This window comes from Plectropomus leopardus, chromosome 18 (genome assembly GCF_026936395.1).
Source record: "Plectropomus leopardus strain MGB_pleo_1.0 chromosome 18, ASM2693639v1, whole genome shotgun sequence".
NCBI lineage: Eukaryota > Metazoa > Chordata > Actinopteri > Perciformes > Serranidae > Plectropomus > Plectropomus leopardus.
In genome coordinates this window covers 8,865,373-8,884,503 of record NC_142193.1, presented here as the reverse complement: position 1 = coordinate 8,884,503, position 19,131 = coordinate 8,865,373, and the positions used below count along the sequence as shown (strand labels likewise).

Here is a 19,131-nt window from a genome sequence, read left to right as displayed (position 1 = left end):
TAAAACTGAAATGCTAGCTGTTCCTTAGCCAAAATTATTTAGCCCCTTACTGACAAGTTATGTCAACATCAGGGTTCCCCATACAGTCATTTATTTGTGGCAGCCCACCACAATTAGAACATCTATTGCCACAAATGCTGTATGTTTGTTTTTTTTTTTAATTTTTGGAGCTGCACTGTTCAATAGGATCGCTGTTGAAAAATATTTACAGTTCAGTAACTCATTGCATCACACTCTTGCAGTGGAGAGTGCACTCTGGGCACAGATGGAGCAGCAGAATGTGTTGCACTAAGAGTGAAACTTAACTGTCAATTATGCTAGGTCTAAAAGTCTGCATTCATTTGCAGCAGCTGTTCCTGTCATCTATGCATCTAATCGGCTGCACTGCATTCATGGACTCGCAAATGTTTGCTGGACATGGCTAGTACCAATGAATGCTTTAGGTTATCGAGTCTCGTAAAGACAGTACTGTTGGCCTAAAGACATTTTTACCCTGTGAGGTGCCACTGTGAATATTCTTCCATTTAACTGTCACAGGGCAGACGGGCCCCTGCTCACACATCACACACCTAGCACCCCAGTGAGAAGGTGTGCAACCACTCGGTCACACTGCAGAGGTTTCGGCGCCACAGCTGCATCACAATCATAAATTCACCCCACCCTATAAAAACCTCCCGCACACAAACACAGACAACACAGGGAGCCGTAATGGATGAAAGGCTGTTTTATAAGTGTGTTCAGTGACAGGTCCACTTCACAGATAAGAAGGATCCATCTGTGCGCGGTCACAGCGGGGCAGTGCTACTATGCTACTCTGTGGCTTCTCTCAGTCAGGATGTGACAAGGTGCCAGCTTGCTGTTAGAATTTACAGCATATTACTGATGTGGCATTCGTCATACCGGCGGTGAGAGGCAAGCATATAGGAGGAGGAAGGCGGGGGTGGGGGAGGGGGCAGGGGGTTTGGCTTCGGAGCCTCACCAGTGATCTATTCTAATCATATTTATTCATGACTATCCTGTTATACATAATCCATTACTATTCCTGTTCGTCTGTATCCTCTGCTGTTTCGTGCCGTCGCTCATTTCTTCGCCTCCTGTCCTTTCTCTTGTACAACTGGGGAGGAAAGAGAAATTTAAATCAGTATGAGAGGCCAGTAGATCATCCCGTTTAAAGAAACTACAGCACTCGGAGTCATCTGTGGCTCTGAAACTAAACTGACAAATACAATAGGGTGATTTATTTTTAGCGCAACTAAAGTTTCACCAGAGGAGATCAGTCAAAGGGGTTGAGGAGATGGAGATTTGTCATGCTAAGCTTTATTGAAGACTGTCAGAGACAAACTTGCCCTGACCCAGGCCATGCTCACTCACTACTTTGTTGTATTATGGGAAGTGATGTTCATACCTCGAACCTCCAGCTTGCACTCCACCTCGTCTTGCCCGAGATCATTGATGGCCCTGCAGGAGTATTTCCCTCCATCGAACATGCTCGGCTTGCGGATATTCAGAGTCAACACGCCCTGGTTGTTCTGCATCAGGAACTTGGGGTCTTCACCGATGATCATATTGTTCTTCATCCAAATGATCTTTGGCTGAAGCACAGTGTGTTGGAGGAGGAGGCACATTTTGGCGGGATGGAGGAGAAGAGGAGAGGAGGAGGAGGGAGTAAATAAACAGAGCGAGGGATGTTGGGAGAGTGGGAGAACAGAGGGAGGAGGGAAGAGAGGGAGAGAGGTGAAATTAGGTCAACATTTCGGCTTGACAAATCTTTGCCGATTCGGAGGGATGAAAAAAAAGTGTGTTCAAAGATCTTTCTGCTCCACCTCTTGTTCTAGCTTCAGACATAAAAATACACTCCTGCTGCAAAGGCATCAAAATCCTCTCTGACTGTTCTACACTCGCTGTTTGACACTCAAAACCTGTATGCTCCCTCTGAAAATACAAAGCATGAAATCTGTAGTGTACCCTTGCAGCAGAGCTATCAGGGGCCGACGCAGCAGGTAAGGTGTATGCTGGATGGGTGGCGGTGCGGCACTGTAATGTTATAGTTTGCTCGCTTGGAAGATACAGTGGGGACATTGCCTATATTGCACAGGTTTCAATAGGAAATGACAGTCCAACAGTTTGTTGTTCAAAATTTTCAGTATCCTTACCTTTGCCTACATTTGAACAAAAATACACAGTTAATATACAGTTGGTTACATGATATTGATAACTCGAAAGCACACATATTTTATATTTTTTCTATTTTCCTAAAACAAACAGATTTGGCATCAAAATCTACATTAAAAATACACTTAATGACTGATAAATCTTAAAGCTTAACCAATGTTTTATGAGGACAGCAGCTCCGAGATGCGAATGAATTGTTTATTGAATATGCAGCATTTGACTGGCTGATGGGAATGCTAGAGTAGGATGGGGAAGGTTTTGGGAAGGATCTACCGCACTCTCTGTGCTCTGCAGACCCCCAAAAGCCTTCTTGAGGATATAAAATAAGATAAGATAATCCTTTATTAGTCCCACAGCGGGGGAATTTGCAGTGTTACAGCAGCAAAGGGGATAGTGTAAAAACAAGATGCATGACTACAAACAAAAGGCAAGACACAATAAATATGCACACAGTAAAAAAGCTGAGTATAAGCAGACAGACTGAAAGGTTGAATTCACATTACTGCATGGAAATATTGATACTGCATGTGTATAGGGACAACTGACCATTGCACAGGTCTTAAAAGCCAAAGCACGTGTACAGTTGGCAGGCATTGGATGTAGATGTAAACTCAGACGACAGAAACATTGATTCCAGTATGCAGACGAAAAGGAGAGACAGGTGTCTTGAGTATAGACTGTTCGCATAAAGGGGGGGTAACTAGAGATAAAAGAGATGGAGTCAGCTTTTATTCTATGGGGAACGGGTATATATGTACGACATAATTATGGTGCAGGGAAAACATTACTGTGCACAACTGCCTGGGTCTTAGTTATGAATATCGATGATGTTGACGTTGAATGAGAATTTACCTTTGACCATGAATTCTCTCACTGTGGGGACATGATGACAAAAGAGGTAGCTCTGACTGAAGCATTTTCTGCAGAAGAAACCACTAACAACCGGCTGCGTAGGCTAAAAACTGGCAGCAACGGAACTATGATGGGCGTTCCAAATTGGGTCATCGGAGCATACTGGGGTTGCCTGAGAACCTGGCATCTCAGTAACCAAAACAGCACAAGGTTAATAAAATGAGGCAAGCATAGCCAAGGCTAACTGGCAACCTGTACCACTAATGCAAACAGTAAGTTGTTGGAGTCAGCCACTAGGATGTTTTTGGTGTCAATTGCAGAGGTTGTGGAGGAATGGTAAAGTGGATCTGCTGAGTTGCACTAAAGAAATCCTTATAGAAGTGGGGATAGCAGTTCCTTGAGAGACAGTCAACTCAAAGAGGTAAGTTAAAGTCTTGAAATATCCCAGTACTAATTATTGATGGTATCTTCACTCATTAAATATTACTGATTGGCCAGTGATTTTGGAGTCAACACAAAAAGGCATCTTTCATCGATATGACACACCATTGGATGACATCTGACGTGCAAGCAGGAAGGGGAGGTGGATGGGTGCTTTTATTGCCTAAACCTTACCACCTGCTTTTGTTGCACAAGGAAATTAACTCAAATGCTGATGTTGTAAGTTGATTTAAAAAAATACTGTCTACATCTAACAAGCAGAAACTGCCCATTTCCTTTAAAATCTGAAGTGTATTTTGAAAAGATACAATGCAAGTAACAGGTATAAACTGACACATTGTCCCAGAATGTCAGCAACAGGCACAGGAGGTTATCCAGCATTTCATAAGTAGACATAAAAGTCCACTGACCGAGCGGCGATATTTGACAAGTTGGGATGGAACTAGACATTCAGGGCAGAAAAGCATTTTTAGACATATAACAAGAAGAGGAGTGTTTTAGGTGTGGTCCTGCTGTAGAAAGTCAGCTAAAATAAGTCAACAAATTAGAAAAAAAAAAGTTTTATTGACACACATTACTGTGAAGATCGTAATACCTTGGGGCAGCCGCGGACAGCACAGCTGATGGCTGCACTGTAACCTGCAACCACACTTCTGTCCACCAGGGGCGCTGTGAACTTGGGGGAATGGTTCACATCCTTTTCTTTGTAGGGTGTAGGGTTATGGGCCAAACCTGGACAGATAGAGAGGTGTTACATGTCTCAGTTTATTTCTTATTGTGAAAACACACATACAGCAATGTGCAAACTGATGTGAGCTTCAAGTTCTTTACTCACTCAATTTTTTGGCCTTATAAAACAGAATTTGTTCCTCCGTATTTGAAATGGATTTTTAACATTTTTGTTCATTGGTGGGTTAACAAGATGAAACATGGTTATTCAAGAGACCATTAAGAAGGATTGTTGTAATATTACATGTATATATTTCTTTCTATCTATGTTGTAAACTTAGGGAGGCCACCAGAATTTTTTTTTGGCATTGTACATTTATGTAAACCCTGAATATGTTACATTTCCATGTTTCATATGTATCATATCAATGTTGTGATGTAATATATAAGCTGACTTTGTCATCCAAAGCTGAAGGGGATGGTGGATGGTCATTGTGTTTCCAGTGGTTTGTTCCCACTGAGACATCACTACTTTTTCAGCAGGGTACTTCAAGCCAAAACATATCTTTTTCTAATTATGAACAAGTGTTTTTTGTGCCTTAATCTAACCACACGTTAACCATAGCTACATAACAATGTGCAAATGTACACTGTACAAGCAGAAACATACAATGACAACATTTTTTTCTGGTGACTGATTTGGTAAACTTGTTTATCCGCTCAGAGTAATAGTACATGTTTTTGTAAGACAATAATGATGATAATGTTGTTTTGTTTACTTGTGATTTTTCATGATAATCAGTCACATCACTGATCAATGGACAATGGAGTAGGACACCTAAAATAGACTCAGGGAGCACCTAGTTGAAGGCCAAATAGCTAAAAATGTTCAAGGAATAAATCCTAGTGCCCTGGAGAGAGGATTTGCAACATGTTTTGATAAATATGTCACAATTTAACCCATAAATCAATCTGGCTAGTTCATGTCACACTTTAAAATCTGTCAAGTCTGTTGAAGAATTGCAACTAATGCTTCATTAGTAACCAACTATTGTGTCTTTCAGCTGCTTTGGGATTGTTTTGCCTTTCATATCCACGTCACATGCTGTCAACCTGACAAATTGTCTCAATTTGCAGGTTACCATTTGAATTATCGAGACAGGAAAGTGACTTTTGTTTCATCATGATGTCAGGTGGGTACTAGAATCAGCTATCCTCACAATTTTATAGGCCAGACTAGTGTTTGGAACACAGACGAGATTGGCTGGTGGGCTGCCAAATGTTCTGGTAGAGTAAGCAAAGGCAACAACACAACAACAGTAGCAGCATTTGGCTGGTGGCAGGTGTTAATTTCCCAGCCTAGTTGCTTTCATAATCCACGGCCAGTATTAAAATGTTATTTAACACTCTGTCAAAGAATATTTCTGTTCAACATAATCAGTCTGAATTAATTTTCCTCCGTTTTGTGTTCCAGTAATTAAATACAAGTATTTATAATGTTGTTACTGTGATTTATAGTTGAAAATCATGAAACAGTTTGTATTCTAAATAAAATGCCATAATGCTCACTTCAAGTGAGCATGCTTTAGATGATCCTTGGCATCAAAACTTTCATGTTGTGATTGGATGTTTTTGTTCTGTTATGTGTTGGATGCCGCTCTCTGACCCTGTCTCTCACTTGAAAAAAGAGGTTTTAATCTCTTGTGACTTCCTAGTTAAATAAAGGTTATATCATGTTACAGAGTGCGCTGCTCTGCAGGGATTACATTACCGGCTTTAGTAATGATGGCGGTGTTCTTGCTGATGCCGGGCTCGTCGCTGAGGCCGCAGATGTTTTCGCTGTACACTCGAAAGGAATACTCGTTCCCCATGACCAGGTCAGACACAGTGCAGCTGGGCCTGCGGTTGTGCTCATACACCGTGAACCAATCCTGATGTGAGAGAAACAGAGAGGGAGAAGCAGAGATTCAAAGAGGCTTATAGCTGAGGTACAGATCTATATAAGCTGAAGAATCTGCTATCCCCGGCATCCATGTTCTTCTGGTCCGCCTTCCTGTCAATTCGTACAACATAGTGACCATGACAGTATACTGAGGCTTTGCAGGTAGGTGACAAATCTCCTAGCAGCAACTCAGCAGCAGCTCTGAGTCATCATGAAGGTCCACTGTAATTTGATGCTAATACTTTTGTACTATTACTAAAATTTTGAACACAGTGTATTTCTACACTGGGGTATTGCTTCTTTATTCAAGTAAAATATCTGAGTAGTTCTTCCAACTCTGGTCTGAACTGCCCACTACTAATATTCAGGTACAAAAATCTACACTGATACTGCTATAAATCTTTGCTTTGCAGTATGAATATAAAGCTACAGACTGCAGCTTTAACTTCATCAAACCTGCTTCAGACAACATTAGCCCTACAGGTTCAGGATCATTTAGGTAAGCAAGAAAGCAAAAAAAAAAAGTCAAGGAGCAAATGGCCCCTTTCCTACTTCCTGATCCAAAATCTGTCCACAGATAGACAGACAAACATAAAAACACCTGCCAAAATACTCAAAACAGCTCCTGTGGTTGTTCCAGCAACGGTAAGTGTCTCCGGGACGACATTTTGTCATTATGACACACATAGACTCACAAGATGAAAATAATACCAGCCCTAGCAACGTTTTCACAGCTGGTGAAAACTGTCTGACCTTGTGCATGTCCTGTTGATATCATTGATTGAAACTGTGCATGTCCCTATCAGTACCCCGGACTACTGTTGTTCTCTTGTTAATACAAAATGTAGAAAACTGGAAAGCCTTGCTGAGCGATAGTAGTGACACCAAACTATCTGAAAAGTAATGTGAAGAGTTATTTTGGATTTGAAACAAAGCATGAAGGTAAAGCTGTTTGTTGATTTAGACGTAAAATGGACCTGTCTTACAGTAATGATAACTTGTACATTATGTACATATATCAGTGTTAATTCTACAAAGAGTTAAGGATTAGGCTATATGGAAGAACTTGATCTTTCAGGAGTGCCCTTGTAATCGGTCAGGACTAAACAAGCAAATCTTGACCTGAAATGAATTTACTGACACTGTTTCACTGACACTATTGTGTAAAAGTTCCAATATGGCTGCCAGTGAGTTATTGGATACCCCTCTGTGTAAACTCCTAAAAACTTCTCTCCCACCATGCGTACCTTGGTCTTCATGTCAGCCTTCTGAATAGCATAGCCGATAATGTCACTGTTGCCGTCGTCTTTGGGTGGCTTCCACTCCAGTGCAGCATTGAAACCCCAGACGTCTGTGACTCGCACAGCGATTGGGGGACCAGGCTTTTCTGGAGGGTTTGTGAAAGGAGACGGAGATAGAGTTAGAGGATTTTGTTATATAGCTTGTTGAGATAACTAACTGTCTTCCCTGCCTGGGTAGACATGTAGGAGAGTGTTCAGAGGTAGAGAGAGAGGCAGATTGATAAACTGGAGCAGGGAAGTTCCACAGAGAGAAAGAAATCAACATTTGCAGCAGTGGAGATTTGACAAAGATTGACAGATTAGCAGAGCAAAAGACAAAGGTTCAAGAGAAGGTGGTGATGCATACATTACTGGAAAAACTGTGCTGGCATAGAACTGACAAACTGAGGAATAGGATGCTTTGCCTGCCTGGATTTCAGAGCAGAAGAATGCAGAGCTTTTATCATCGATCTTTCTGTGTGGCCCGCGCTATACACAGCGCAGTACAGAAATACTGTACAACATAGTAATGTATTTGCCATTAATCTTACTCTGCGTGCTCTCCTCAGTGGAGTACAGTACAAACAGTGAGCAGCGTTTCTGTTTCTGCCCGTTAATCCTTCCTGTACTGTCTCCTGCTGAAACAGAGCGGTGACAGATCAGCTGAGAGAGAAGTGGGGGGCGTGCTGATCAGTGGAGCTGCAGCTTCTCATTAGCTCAACCTTCTCAGCAGAGGAAGTGACAAAGTTGCCCTCAAAATCCAAACCTAATCCTGGTCTACACGCAAATAATCCCAGCGGAGCCCCACCAAATAATCCACCCGGCACCCTGACCCGGGGAGACGAGCTGTAAGATGAGGAATGAGCTGGCGGCCACGGTAGTGGTGCAGGAGCCAGGATTATACGAGAGAGAGGAATCAGCTCTTTGATGATTTGCTACTTTGAGTCACAGATTCCGAGGAGTATGAAATTAGGAATTATCATCAAATTTGAAAAAAAAAAAAAAAACTCTTGACATGTCACAGATTTGGGCTCAAGCCGTCATCCCCTTCCAAACAGGTTATTAACCGTGTACCTTGTGAAATATGAACCTCGCACAGTGGTCTAATCTCAATGAGAGAACACGCAACGGGAGTGTGCGTCTGTCTAGGTGAAGCTGAGAGGTGCTAGAGGCATGACGGGACTGACCTACAACCTGGATGTGTATGTCGGCACTGTCCGACATGTTCTCAATCTGAACGGACAGAGTGTACTTTCCGGAGTGGGCTCTCTCTGCCGTGCGGATGAAGAGGATGGTGTCCACCCCACTGGTACGAGTTCCCACTGTCTTGTCATCCAGGACAACGCCATCTTTGAACCAGGTTACGACAGGACGAGGCTTACCCTGCAGATATGGAGGAGATTAAAAAATAAAAAGATATATTTCTAAGGAAAAAACTTGTAAAATAACAGAAAAACTTGCAATAAGTTTGTAACTGTCAGTTATTGATTATCAAGGTAACACTCGAGTCAGTTTTAGAGATAATTTTTTGAGCAAGCATGTCTTTTTTAGTCACTTCTGAAAGAAAATGTGAAAGTCCCAGAGAAATGAAAGTAAGAGCATTTGTAGCCGCTGTACTGTGACGTATTCCCCAGTGACACAGAATAAAGTGCTCCACAGATGGCATTTTTTAGGCCTGAAGTTAACATTGTCCTGGTTCCCTCGCCTGTGGGAACTTTCCACTGGATTTTGGAATATTGCAGAAAATAAGCTTTGTGGCAAACAAACATTTCCGCTATTTACAAGTTTTGTTCAACAAGATGATCTTTAAAATAAACACCACTTTATTGATTCTGAAGCCTAAATGTAATTGCCATTAGGCTATAAACAAACTATACAATGTTCACTATACTTGGCTTGATGACGCTCTGTAGTATCATTTAGCCTTCTGTTACCACCTTTTTTAAGACAAATAAAAGCTTCAAAATTCATGAATGGAGTATTTACTGGATTATTTTATGTCGTAGATCAAAACCTGAAAGTCTTTTAAGATTGTGTCAACCACAGACCTTATTTAAGGCTTCTAACCAAAAAACAATAAAAAAAAAAACTCACTGACTTTGGGGGTGAAGGAACCAGTGGTGCTAAAATGCTGACTCCTTTCCGGGTTTTAGGACTCATTGCTGGGGCACTCTATATTTGGCTGGTGTACAGTTACAGGCAGGGATTCAAATCCAATCCTTCACCCGGACGGCTGAAAGTGGGCAGGCTTAGAGTTTAGCGGAGGAGCTTGCTCCTCACATACTTTTCTCACCATCAGATCGTGAGGATCCCGAGGGAGATATGAATGAATGACAGAACAAATTACTTAATTAAGTTATTAATGAACAAATTAAACCTCAGTTTTAGAAATTAAAACAAAAGTTTGCTTTTTTAAATGGGGCGTGTCATAACAGCAAGGACTTGACAGTGTAATGTCGACGGAATAGCTGTATCCCTCAGTGAGATAGAGAAGAAGCCAGTCCTAAACTTCATACAAGATTAGTTGCTGAAGCAGTTTAATATAAAATGCCTTGCGCATAATCTAAAGCTGTCACAAATTTCACTTTCCATAAAGTTAATAAATCCTAGCCCACAGCCTGGAACCACCGTGCTTTGGGTATCATGAAGACAAACCTACGTAGCATGCTGTTGCTGGCTAGCTAACCAGGTCTGTGCAGCTAAAAGTTACAAATTGAGTGATGGTCGGATGTCATGATATCATTGATTGAAACTGGTTGGTGCTAGCTCGCGTATGCACACTTTGTTTTACAGGAAGAAAACATGATTGAATTTTGATATAAAAATGTGAAGAAACTGATGTGTAGTATTTTGAGGGCATATATGGTTAAATAGGTGCACGAAAGGTCCGGAGATGTGTGAGATGTGATCTAGAAGGGTAAAAAGACATTTTATTTCATCTCGACTTAAATGCTCTGGCCGTTAAATATTCTGGGGCACTCTATACGAAGTAAACATGTCTCAGCTTTGGTTACATGACATATTCCTTTAGTGTGAAAGCAGCCGTTGGAACAGACTCCGTCCAGCTCTTGGATAAGATGACAGAGCTGTGGGTGCTCTTTTCTCCCAGGAGAACATCATGTAGCCACGTCCTCTGTCTCAGAACGGGCTTTTCATCTGCTTCTTCAAAGGCAGGCAAAGCCATGGCTCACTTTTTCTTGTCTGTTTTTATTTATAACAATGGATTCCCCTTTGCTACTCATGGTTTGTTTCTTTTTACAAACGCCATAATTTGCAGGTTGCTGTCAAACGCTGTAATGTGCTCTGTGCCCTTTGAGCTCCTGCTCTCTCTGTTACTGCAAACTTTAAGGATCTGATTTGCTTTTCAGAAAGAAAATGCTTAATCAAACTGCAGCAACGGGGAAATCGTGGGCAATTATTGGGTTACTTTACCTATCCAGAAACAGACAAGCAAAATGCATTATACACATGTGGACATCCGTGTTAAAACAGGCTGATATCTCTTGCCTGTCTTTTTGGTCCAGTAGAGTTTTCACTTCAAATAAACCACTCCAGGGTTCACTTGAAACCTCGCTGCAATGACCCATTTTGAGTGGATCATGGAGTGGCTTTTTAGATTTCTGTCCAAACTCTGCTGCCTTTTCCCCCCCACTCTCCAAATAAACCAAACTTAAGAGTTAGTTTTAAATACTTCACTCTGAAACAGCCATTTAGTAAAAGGTCAATATGGAAGCAAGGCACCTTGTAGCCTATTGTTTACTCTAGGCAGAACCGATTTTGCTCTGCTATTGCAGTATACAGTATACAGAGGCAGAGAGGTGGGGTGGCTTCTGGGGCTCTAGCCCCAAATGTTTCTTCAAAAGCCTGAATCTTTTAGGTTTTCAATATACGTCTAACTTTGTGTCATTCAGATAATATATGCTGATGGTGTTTATCCTTCTACCTACCTCTTTTTGGGTGGCAGAAGTGAAAATTAGTCATCCTCAACATTTGTTGTGTTATAGTTTCAGAATGATGAAGACAGTCAGAGAACAATTAGATACACAATTGGATGTAGGCTCTACAGAATGATTCTTTTTTTCTAGGCAATTATCATGTTTTTTTCTCAGATTATCTACAGATGTTTGGGCATTCTGTTTTATCCAATGGCTTGAAAAATATTGCATAAAAGAAACCTCCATGGCAGCATACACCCAGACCGATCCTAGGTTTGGGCTAAGCTCCGAATATGTTTAACATCCACCTCCACCCCTGAATGTATATACTTTAAACTCACAAAAAGCCAGAGGTATGCCGGACTCTGACTAACCTGGAACGGGATGACCAAGTTCACCTTCTCGCCCACCATCTTGATGAGTTTGGTTCTCAGTTGGCGAGGCAGACGGATCTTTGGATGCTCTGGGTGGTTGACATGTGAGAGACAGAAAAGGGAAAGAGAAGTAGAACTTGAGTGGGTGGTGTGGGGGATTGTACATATGTAGTATGTACAGCATGTGCAGCTTACATGTGTATGATTGAGATATGAAAATATACAATGGAATTATTCCTTCTTAGATGCGGTAGGTGGGTAAGAAGTAATCCATGAGATTTACAGTTATATTATAACTAAGACCCAATGGTAAGCTTGATAATTAAATGTTGTTTTTTTTTGCCAAGCAATATTGCTCTTGAACAGTGGCTGAACATATTTACTGATGGCACATTAATACTTTGATTTCTGTCACAGCTATAACATAAGTAGATTTAAAAGATAATTTACCTCTTCATACAAGTATACAAGTATTTTATGAAACCTCTCAATTGTATTTCTGTGAAAAATGGCAGGAAACTTCTCTGACCCATGATCTCTCTGATAGTGACGGCCTGTGTGAGAGTAGCGGGGGGGCTGCGCCCAGCGATGTTGACAGCCATCACTCTGAACAGCATCTTTTCCCCCACTGGGAGACCCTTCACCCTGTACTGGTTCTTTCCCACTGGTTCCTCATTAGCTTGCACCCACTGATCACCTGAGAAAGAAGAGAAGGAGCCATTAATGATAAGTTTAGAAATCCAGTAACAATCGAAAGATCTCTGGATAATGGTGAGAACTTATTAGAAATCAAGTGTGACCAATTGACTATTTGCTAAACCCCATAGTTACTGTTGTTATTAGTTGTGGCTAACTAATAAAACTAATATTAGCTACATGCAGGATTGCCAAACATATTGTAGCATTAGGAATCAGTATTGAACTGATACAAGACAGGCTTTGCTCATCAATCATTTCATTTGCCTTTTACATCAGTTACAACTTATAAACTCTCTATAGTGCCTTAGTATAAAGTGCCAAACATGCTGCATATATTTACTTCCTTCTATGCAGTACTCAATGATGTAGCCGTCGATGCCACCTGCTCCGATCCTCTCTGGAGGACGCCACTTGAGAGCACAGGTAGTGTCAGTCACATCATCCACCATGAGACGAGTGGGCTCGCTGGTGGGGGCTGAGAGAGACAGGAGCTAATTAATACGTTAATACCCAGTGTAAATGGGATGGGAGGTAGGTTAAGCTGCCTCAAAATGAGCATTGTGTGAAAAGCCTCTGTTAATTAACTATTCTACTAATGATAAATGGCAACGCACCAATGGGCATGAAGGGCTTTGAGCTTGCGCTGGGCTGAGAGATGCCGATGCCGTTGACTGCAAACACTCTCATCTCATAAAGTACACCTTCAATCATCTTCTTAGTCTCATATGTGGTGGTCTCATAAACATCAAAGTTGAGCTTGGTCCATCTGGATGAGCCAACCTTCTTTCTCTCCATCAGGTACCCTGGAGGAGGCGATATCAGCATATGGCAAAGTTATTAAAAATCAGTGTTCTTTAGAGTTCAAAAACATTGCAATGTGATAGACAGAGTGGATTCTAAACTGCTGTTTTCTCCGGGGAGGGAGATATCAGATGTGAACATTAGCTGCTATGTGTTTCACGGCTACCTTTAATGGGAACTCCGCCGTCAAAGGCAGGAGGGTCCCATGTGATTGTGCCAGAGTCCTCGCCAACTGATGTGCATTTGACATTCTCAGGAGGGTTGGGCACATCTGGAGAGGCAGGTTACAGTTGGGAATGGAAAGAGAGGAAATATAAGATGAAAGGAGAAAGGAGAGAAGGCATGAGTATGATGGCAGTGGGGTTTCATAGGTAGGACAGTTAATACTGTATTCAAACAGTATTTAACACCTTGTGTTCTTAGCTTTGCTTGGACCCTGTTTAAATGGTTACACGTTTCATTTGCCTTTCATAACACTGGTCATATCCAATACTTCGTTGTAGAGGTGTTACATGCATAATTTTAGTCAATTACAACGCATTGTATGTACTTTTGCAATACTGCTAACTGTACTGCATGTAGGGCTGGGATGTACATCAACATTATATTGCTAATGTGATATGAGACCAGATATCATTTTAGATCTTGGATACTGTAATACGGTAAGTGTTGTCTTTTCCTGGTTCTACAAGCTGCATTACAGTAAAGTGATGTGATTTTCTGAACTCACCAGACTGCTCTAGCTGTTTTGTTATTTGCCTTAACCCACTTAGTCATTATATCCACATTACTGATGATTGTTTATCTGAAATCTCATTCTGGAAATATTTTGCATTAAGCATTAATAGTCAATCCTACAATATCAGTGCAATATAAATATCAAGGTATTTGGTAAAAAATATTGTTATATTTGATATCTTCCATATTGCCCAGCCAGAACTAGATGGCATCATTTTTCAAAGCATGCTGCAGTGTTTTAGATATTTAAATATGTGCTTACAACATTCTAACTACGGTTGCAATTTTTTTCACTATGACCTTGACTGGACATGAATTCCATACATTTTCTACTTATACTGATGCTAAAATGATTATATGGTAAATCTTGTAGCATATGTTTTACCACTGATTGCATTCTGAGGCACAGTTTTTCAAAGCATGTTGTATAATTTCAAGTTAAATGTGTTTTCTATTCATTTTGTTGTCTGAAAAACATAACTTGGAGTAAAGCCTTGAGACTTGCCTGAAAGCCTTCACAGTTAACATCCTGTCTGCCCTTTTTAGTGTCAAACTTATTCTGATATGATGACGCAGTCGTTCTCACACTGAGTTACATTAAGGCTGCTGTTGTTAACTAATTAATTAACTCTGTTCATATTTGCTTTAAATGTCATAGTCTTTAAAAAAAATGTCCTTCCTGCTCTTCCATATACTTCTTATGGCATTCACTAGAATCCACAAGGGCGCACCGAAAAACAACCAATCAGAGCTGAGGAGTCTCCTAGCACAGCTGACAGTCTCGTTTTACAGCTTAACAGTCCACTTAAATATGTGTCTGAACCATTTAAGGATATAAATAGGCAATGCAAGAACAGAATCTTGGTTCTTATTGACATGATTGACAGCTGAGACACCAGCTCTGATTGATAGTTTTTGATCACGTGCAGTAATGCCATTAGAAACATTACAAGGCAATAGACTAGGCAGAGGAATACCATTTTTTTAACAGGTTATGGGCCTCATTTAGTACTGTGTAAATGTAGTGACAGTTCAGCAAATTTGATAAAAGTGTTTTGTTTTTTTTTAAATAAAAGTTACCTGCTACGACTCTAATGCACCACACTAACCTAACTTTTACAAAAAAACATGTCAACTTCAGATCATCTAACAGCAAAGCTGTTAAAGTTTATTTCTTTTTTATTCTTTTTTTTTTTTTTTAAAGAAAAGGCAATGGTTGCTAAAAAAAATAAATATTCAGTTAATTTGTCATTTTTGTAAAAGGTACTAAACTGGCTCAAAAAAGGTAAAAGTAGCAGTAAAATTCTGATGATATATGGTCTAAAAAGATGGCACCAACAATTTTGTCACTCATTTTATGTTAATATTTTCTGACCATTATCGAATCTCACTTTAAGAGCAGGGCTCAATAACACACAGACAGCCATGAAAAACAAAAAGAAATGAAAATAAGAGGTGTATAATTGAGAAAAAGCCACTGACCCACAATCTTGACAAAGAGTTCAGCCCTGTCCTCTCCTGCAGGGTTAGTCACAGTGATGGTGTAGTGGCCCTCATCCTCTTTCTCTGCCCCCTCAATTACGAAGCTGCTCAGGGTCTTCCTCGTCTCCACGCGGACCCTTCCCTCGGCCTCAGACACCTCCTACCACACAGGGCAGGACAGAGCGAGACAGACAGACAGAACAAAAGCAGACTGTTGAAGAGAAGGGTGTATGACGACGGCTAAGCTGCCACAGTGACAGGTGATTCAACCTTCCCACTCTAGTTCATGTTTCATTCTTCTTTTGTGCTGCTCAGTGACTGACTAACGGTGGATACTCTGATTGACGCACAAAGGTGGAGAGCATATGACGTGTATTTGAGTGTTTATGAGGTGAATGATGAGAACCCTCTCTATTCTTCCTCACTATGTCTCCTTTCATCCAGCACACGGTGGGCGCCGGCTCTCCTGTAATCTCAACATCAAGGCGAAGTTTGTTTCCTGCCACCACGGTGATGGTGTTCTTGCTGCCGGAGCTACTGGTGTCCAGGTGGATTTTGGGAGGGTCTTTCAGCATTAGAGGAGAAGGTGGGTAGAAAGAAAGAGGTCATTCAGATGAGAAGCATAACATGAGATTCTGAGACACAAATATGGTTATTTTTACTGTGAAGCCTCTTTGAGATGACATTGTATTATTAGCCAGCATATTAAATTTCATAATTTTTATTGTACAAATCTTTGTGTGTGTGTGTGTGTGTGTGTGTGTGTGTGTGTGTGTGTGTGTGTTTGCATTTAAAATAAAATTTGGCACTTAAAAAATAAATATTGGCACTACAAAAGTTTCAAATAAAAGACAGACATTAAATATTTTATTTTGAAATTTCTTGCATCCTGATGTGTTTTCAATTAGTTTTTTTTCTTCATTTCACTATTTTTTTCAGTGTTAATTTTTTTACGCCAACATTTTTGTCATTCCACTTTATTTTTTTTAGGTAATTAGTTCTCAAACAGCAAATATGTTGAGTAAAGTCTTTCTCTCTCATGATATATCTACAGCAGGAAGCTACCATTGGGATTTAATGTGTGTACATGGATGCAGGTTTTATTTAAACATTGGGGGGTAACATGGGAAAAAGGGGATTTGGGGGTCCTCTGCCAGAACATGTAAAATAAAAAATGTGAAATAAAATTCTATTTTATTTTAGATTTTTACATCATATATTAAGAAAGGCTTGTTATATATGTGACATCACCAAAGAAGTGCTAATATGATAAAAATAAAAAAATGAACGTTTTCATTTTTGGTGTGCTGAGGATTGCAATGGATTCCTGCTCACAATTTCCCTATGACCATATCAAGTAGTTTATCTCTGTTCAGGAATGTTATGTATAATGGACAGTTTCCTCATGTTTGAACTTATTAAATTGTTTTGAATCTAATCTAGCATGTGGTCATGCTGGAGGCTCTGTAGTTGAGTGCAGGGCTGACTTTCTCTCCTGCAGATTGTACATAAATCATGATGTACTTGCCCCTTTCCTTTCCTCCCCTCTACACCAAAATGGTGACAAAAAGTAAAACAAAACAAAACAAAAGATAAAAAAAAAACTGGCACTGAAAAAAGATTAACATGGAGAAAAAAAATCTGAAGATTGTCATAGAAAAACACATAAGAATGCAAAAAAGTCAAAATATTTTCAATGCCTGTGTTTTGTTTTCACTGGAACTTGTTTCAGTTCCAAATTTTGTTTTCAATGTCAAAACTTGCAGTCACTTTTCTAGCTCTGTACTCCATGAGCTCATTGCGTCAATATTTTTTTCTTTCAAAGAGTGCCAGCAAACACTAATGTTGCATGCATGCAGAGCACTTTGTTTTCTGGGGGAAGACGTTTAAAGAGCAACGAAACAAGAGCTGAAAATCTGGTGTTAAGTTACTTCTTCAAACATACTGAAGTTTGCAGTTGAAACAAAACAGTTAAATCACCACACCAAAAAATGAAGACTATCTTATAAGAGCACATTGCATGGACATTGAAATGTTTCGGTAAGATTTTGGCTTTTGCACATTCCACTGGAAAACTACTGTTTGTGTGTAGACCACAGTGCCTGTGAGCACCTATGGGCGCTTTTATTCTAGTGCTTGTTCCTGCACCAGCACTTTTTTAAAGAGCTGTACAAACATGCCCTTACTTTCATTCCTGCAACATGTAATTCAAAACATTTTTTAAAGTAACTTTTCCTAACTAGGTTATCAGGGTAAGGCAGTCATCATACAGGAGTTAGGGAGGTAAGGGTTGCAGTAAAAACAACAGTAAACTCTGTTATATTGGCACTAGGTGTCCTGCTTATATCCAACATTAGATCAATACTGGACCTATATGTGAGCATCCTCACATGGATCTAGCATACTGTCATGCAAGATGATGAACAAGATAAAAAAACAACAACAAAAAAACACAGTGAATAAAAAACAACACTTACCCTGTCTGGGAACATAGTCAATCTTGATTTCTGAAAGGGTAAAATATATACGATAATTGTTAGTCAAACATGGTTAGCTCATCAAATGCTTCATATTTTGGTGTGTGTGTTGCTCTCACCCAAGAAGTTGAGTTTTGCAGAGAGAGAAAGTGCGTAGCCATCAGGGACAAAGGTGTAATCTCCAGCGTCCGAGGGCTTCACGTCATCAATTGTCAGTTTGTGAGTCCTGGGGACATGTTACCAGATGTTACCAAGGAGACAACACTCATTGTGACACGCAATTATGCACAAGACGGTTGCCCTAGCAACATACTCCGTGAGGCAATATGGCAGAGTGAGAAACATACTAAATGGCTTTCACCTTGTGTGACCGCTGTTGCCTTGGCGTATCTCCTGCCATAGGCGGCTCTGATGGAGGGATTACTGAGAGAAACCCCAGACCCTAGGGCTGTGTGTGATGTGCGTGAGTGTGTGTGCGTGTGTGTGCGTGTGTGTGTGTGTGTGTGTGTGTTTAGAGGTTTGAGGTTTATAGATTGCAGCCTATCCAAAAAATGGGTCAAATAACTAAGAAAACCCTTTAGTAATAGTTTGCCAAGCCATGTGGTAGACAGTGCTTATTGCAATAGCTGTATGATTTTGTGTGTCTGTGCGTGTGTGTGTCTGTGCGTGTGTGTGTGTCTGTGTGTGTATAACGACACATGATGGTTCAGAGAGCTCCAAACAGCAGCTTTTTTGACATTCAGACGTGGATCCACAGCAGTTGGATATAATACCTTCCAATGTGCGTCATTTTGATGCGATCACTGGGCTGCACCTCCACGCCATCCTTGAACCATTTCCCCGTCACTTTTTCATCAGACACTTCACACTTGAACACAGCCTGCTCGGCAGCCTTCACTGTCAGGTCAGCTATGCTCTGCAGGACCTGCAGCTCTTTATCTGAAGCAAAGACAACAACTTGGATCAGTAGATATTACAGCATACAGACGTTTGTTGATGCTGACAATTGATCCTTTTCTAACCAGCATCAGTTAACAAATGTGTAACTATAGGTTGGGAATGCCCTGCATTAATGATACGAGTCTTAATATTACTTGACAAAATCAAGTAACAGTAGAGGAGCTGCACTGTACTTATACAGCAAAAACCTTGAGTATGACACAGTTATTACTGAAGAACAAAAAATAGCTTTTTTAAAAAAAAAAGGAATAGTTTGGCATTTTAGGAAATCTTCTTTCTTGTCGAGACCATTCCTCATTTCCACTGCTT

General features: G+C 40.5%; 1 protein-coding gene across 2 annotated transcripts in view; it reads right to left on the bottom strand.

Moving 5' to 3' along the window:
• Positions 1-709: 709 nt before the first annotated feature.
• The window catches only part of mybpc2a (myosin binding protein Ca), a 45,783-nt gene continuing 27,361 nt past the window's right edge, over positions 710-19,131 (bottom strand). For both annotated transcript variants that reach the window (XM_088091011.1, XM_088091010.1), the window contains 16 exons: positions 18,636-18,801; positions 17,982-18,088; positions 17,863-17,892; positions 15,811-15,950; positions 15,386-15,545; positions 13,332-13,436; positions 12,979-13,167; positions 12,705-12,839; positions 12,195-12,362; positions 11,666-11,754; positions 8,544-8,739; positions 7,324-7,463; positions 5,906-6,065; positions 4,061-4,197; positions 1,406-1,592; positions 710-1,114 (listed from right to left, as the gene is read on the bottom strand). In XM_088091011.1, coding sequence (XP_087947137.1) covers positions 1,080-1,114; positions 1,406-1,592; positions 4,061-4,197; positions 5,906-6,065; positions 7,324-7,463; positions 8,544-8,739; positions 11,666-11,754; positions 12,195-12,362; positions 12,705-12,839; positions 12,979-13,167; positions 13,332-13,436; positions 15,386-15,545; positions 15,811-15,950; positions 17,863-17,892; positions 17,982-18,088; positions 18,636-18,801 — 2,144 coding nt within the window. In that variant the 3' untranslated portion in view covers positions 710-1,079. The remainder of the gene's footprint in view (positions 1,115-1,405; positions 1,593-4,060; positions 4,198-5,905; positions 6,066-7,323; positions 7,464-8,543; positions 8,740-11,665; positions 11,755-12,194; positions 12,363-12,704; positions 12,840-12,978; positions 13,168-13,331; positions 13,437-15,385; positions 15,546-15,810; positions 15,951-17,862; positions 17,893-17,981; positions 18,089-18,635; positions 18,802-19,131) is intronic.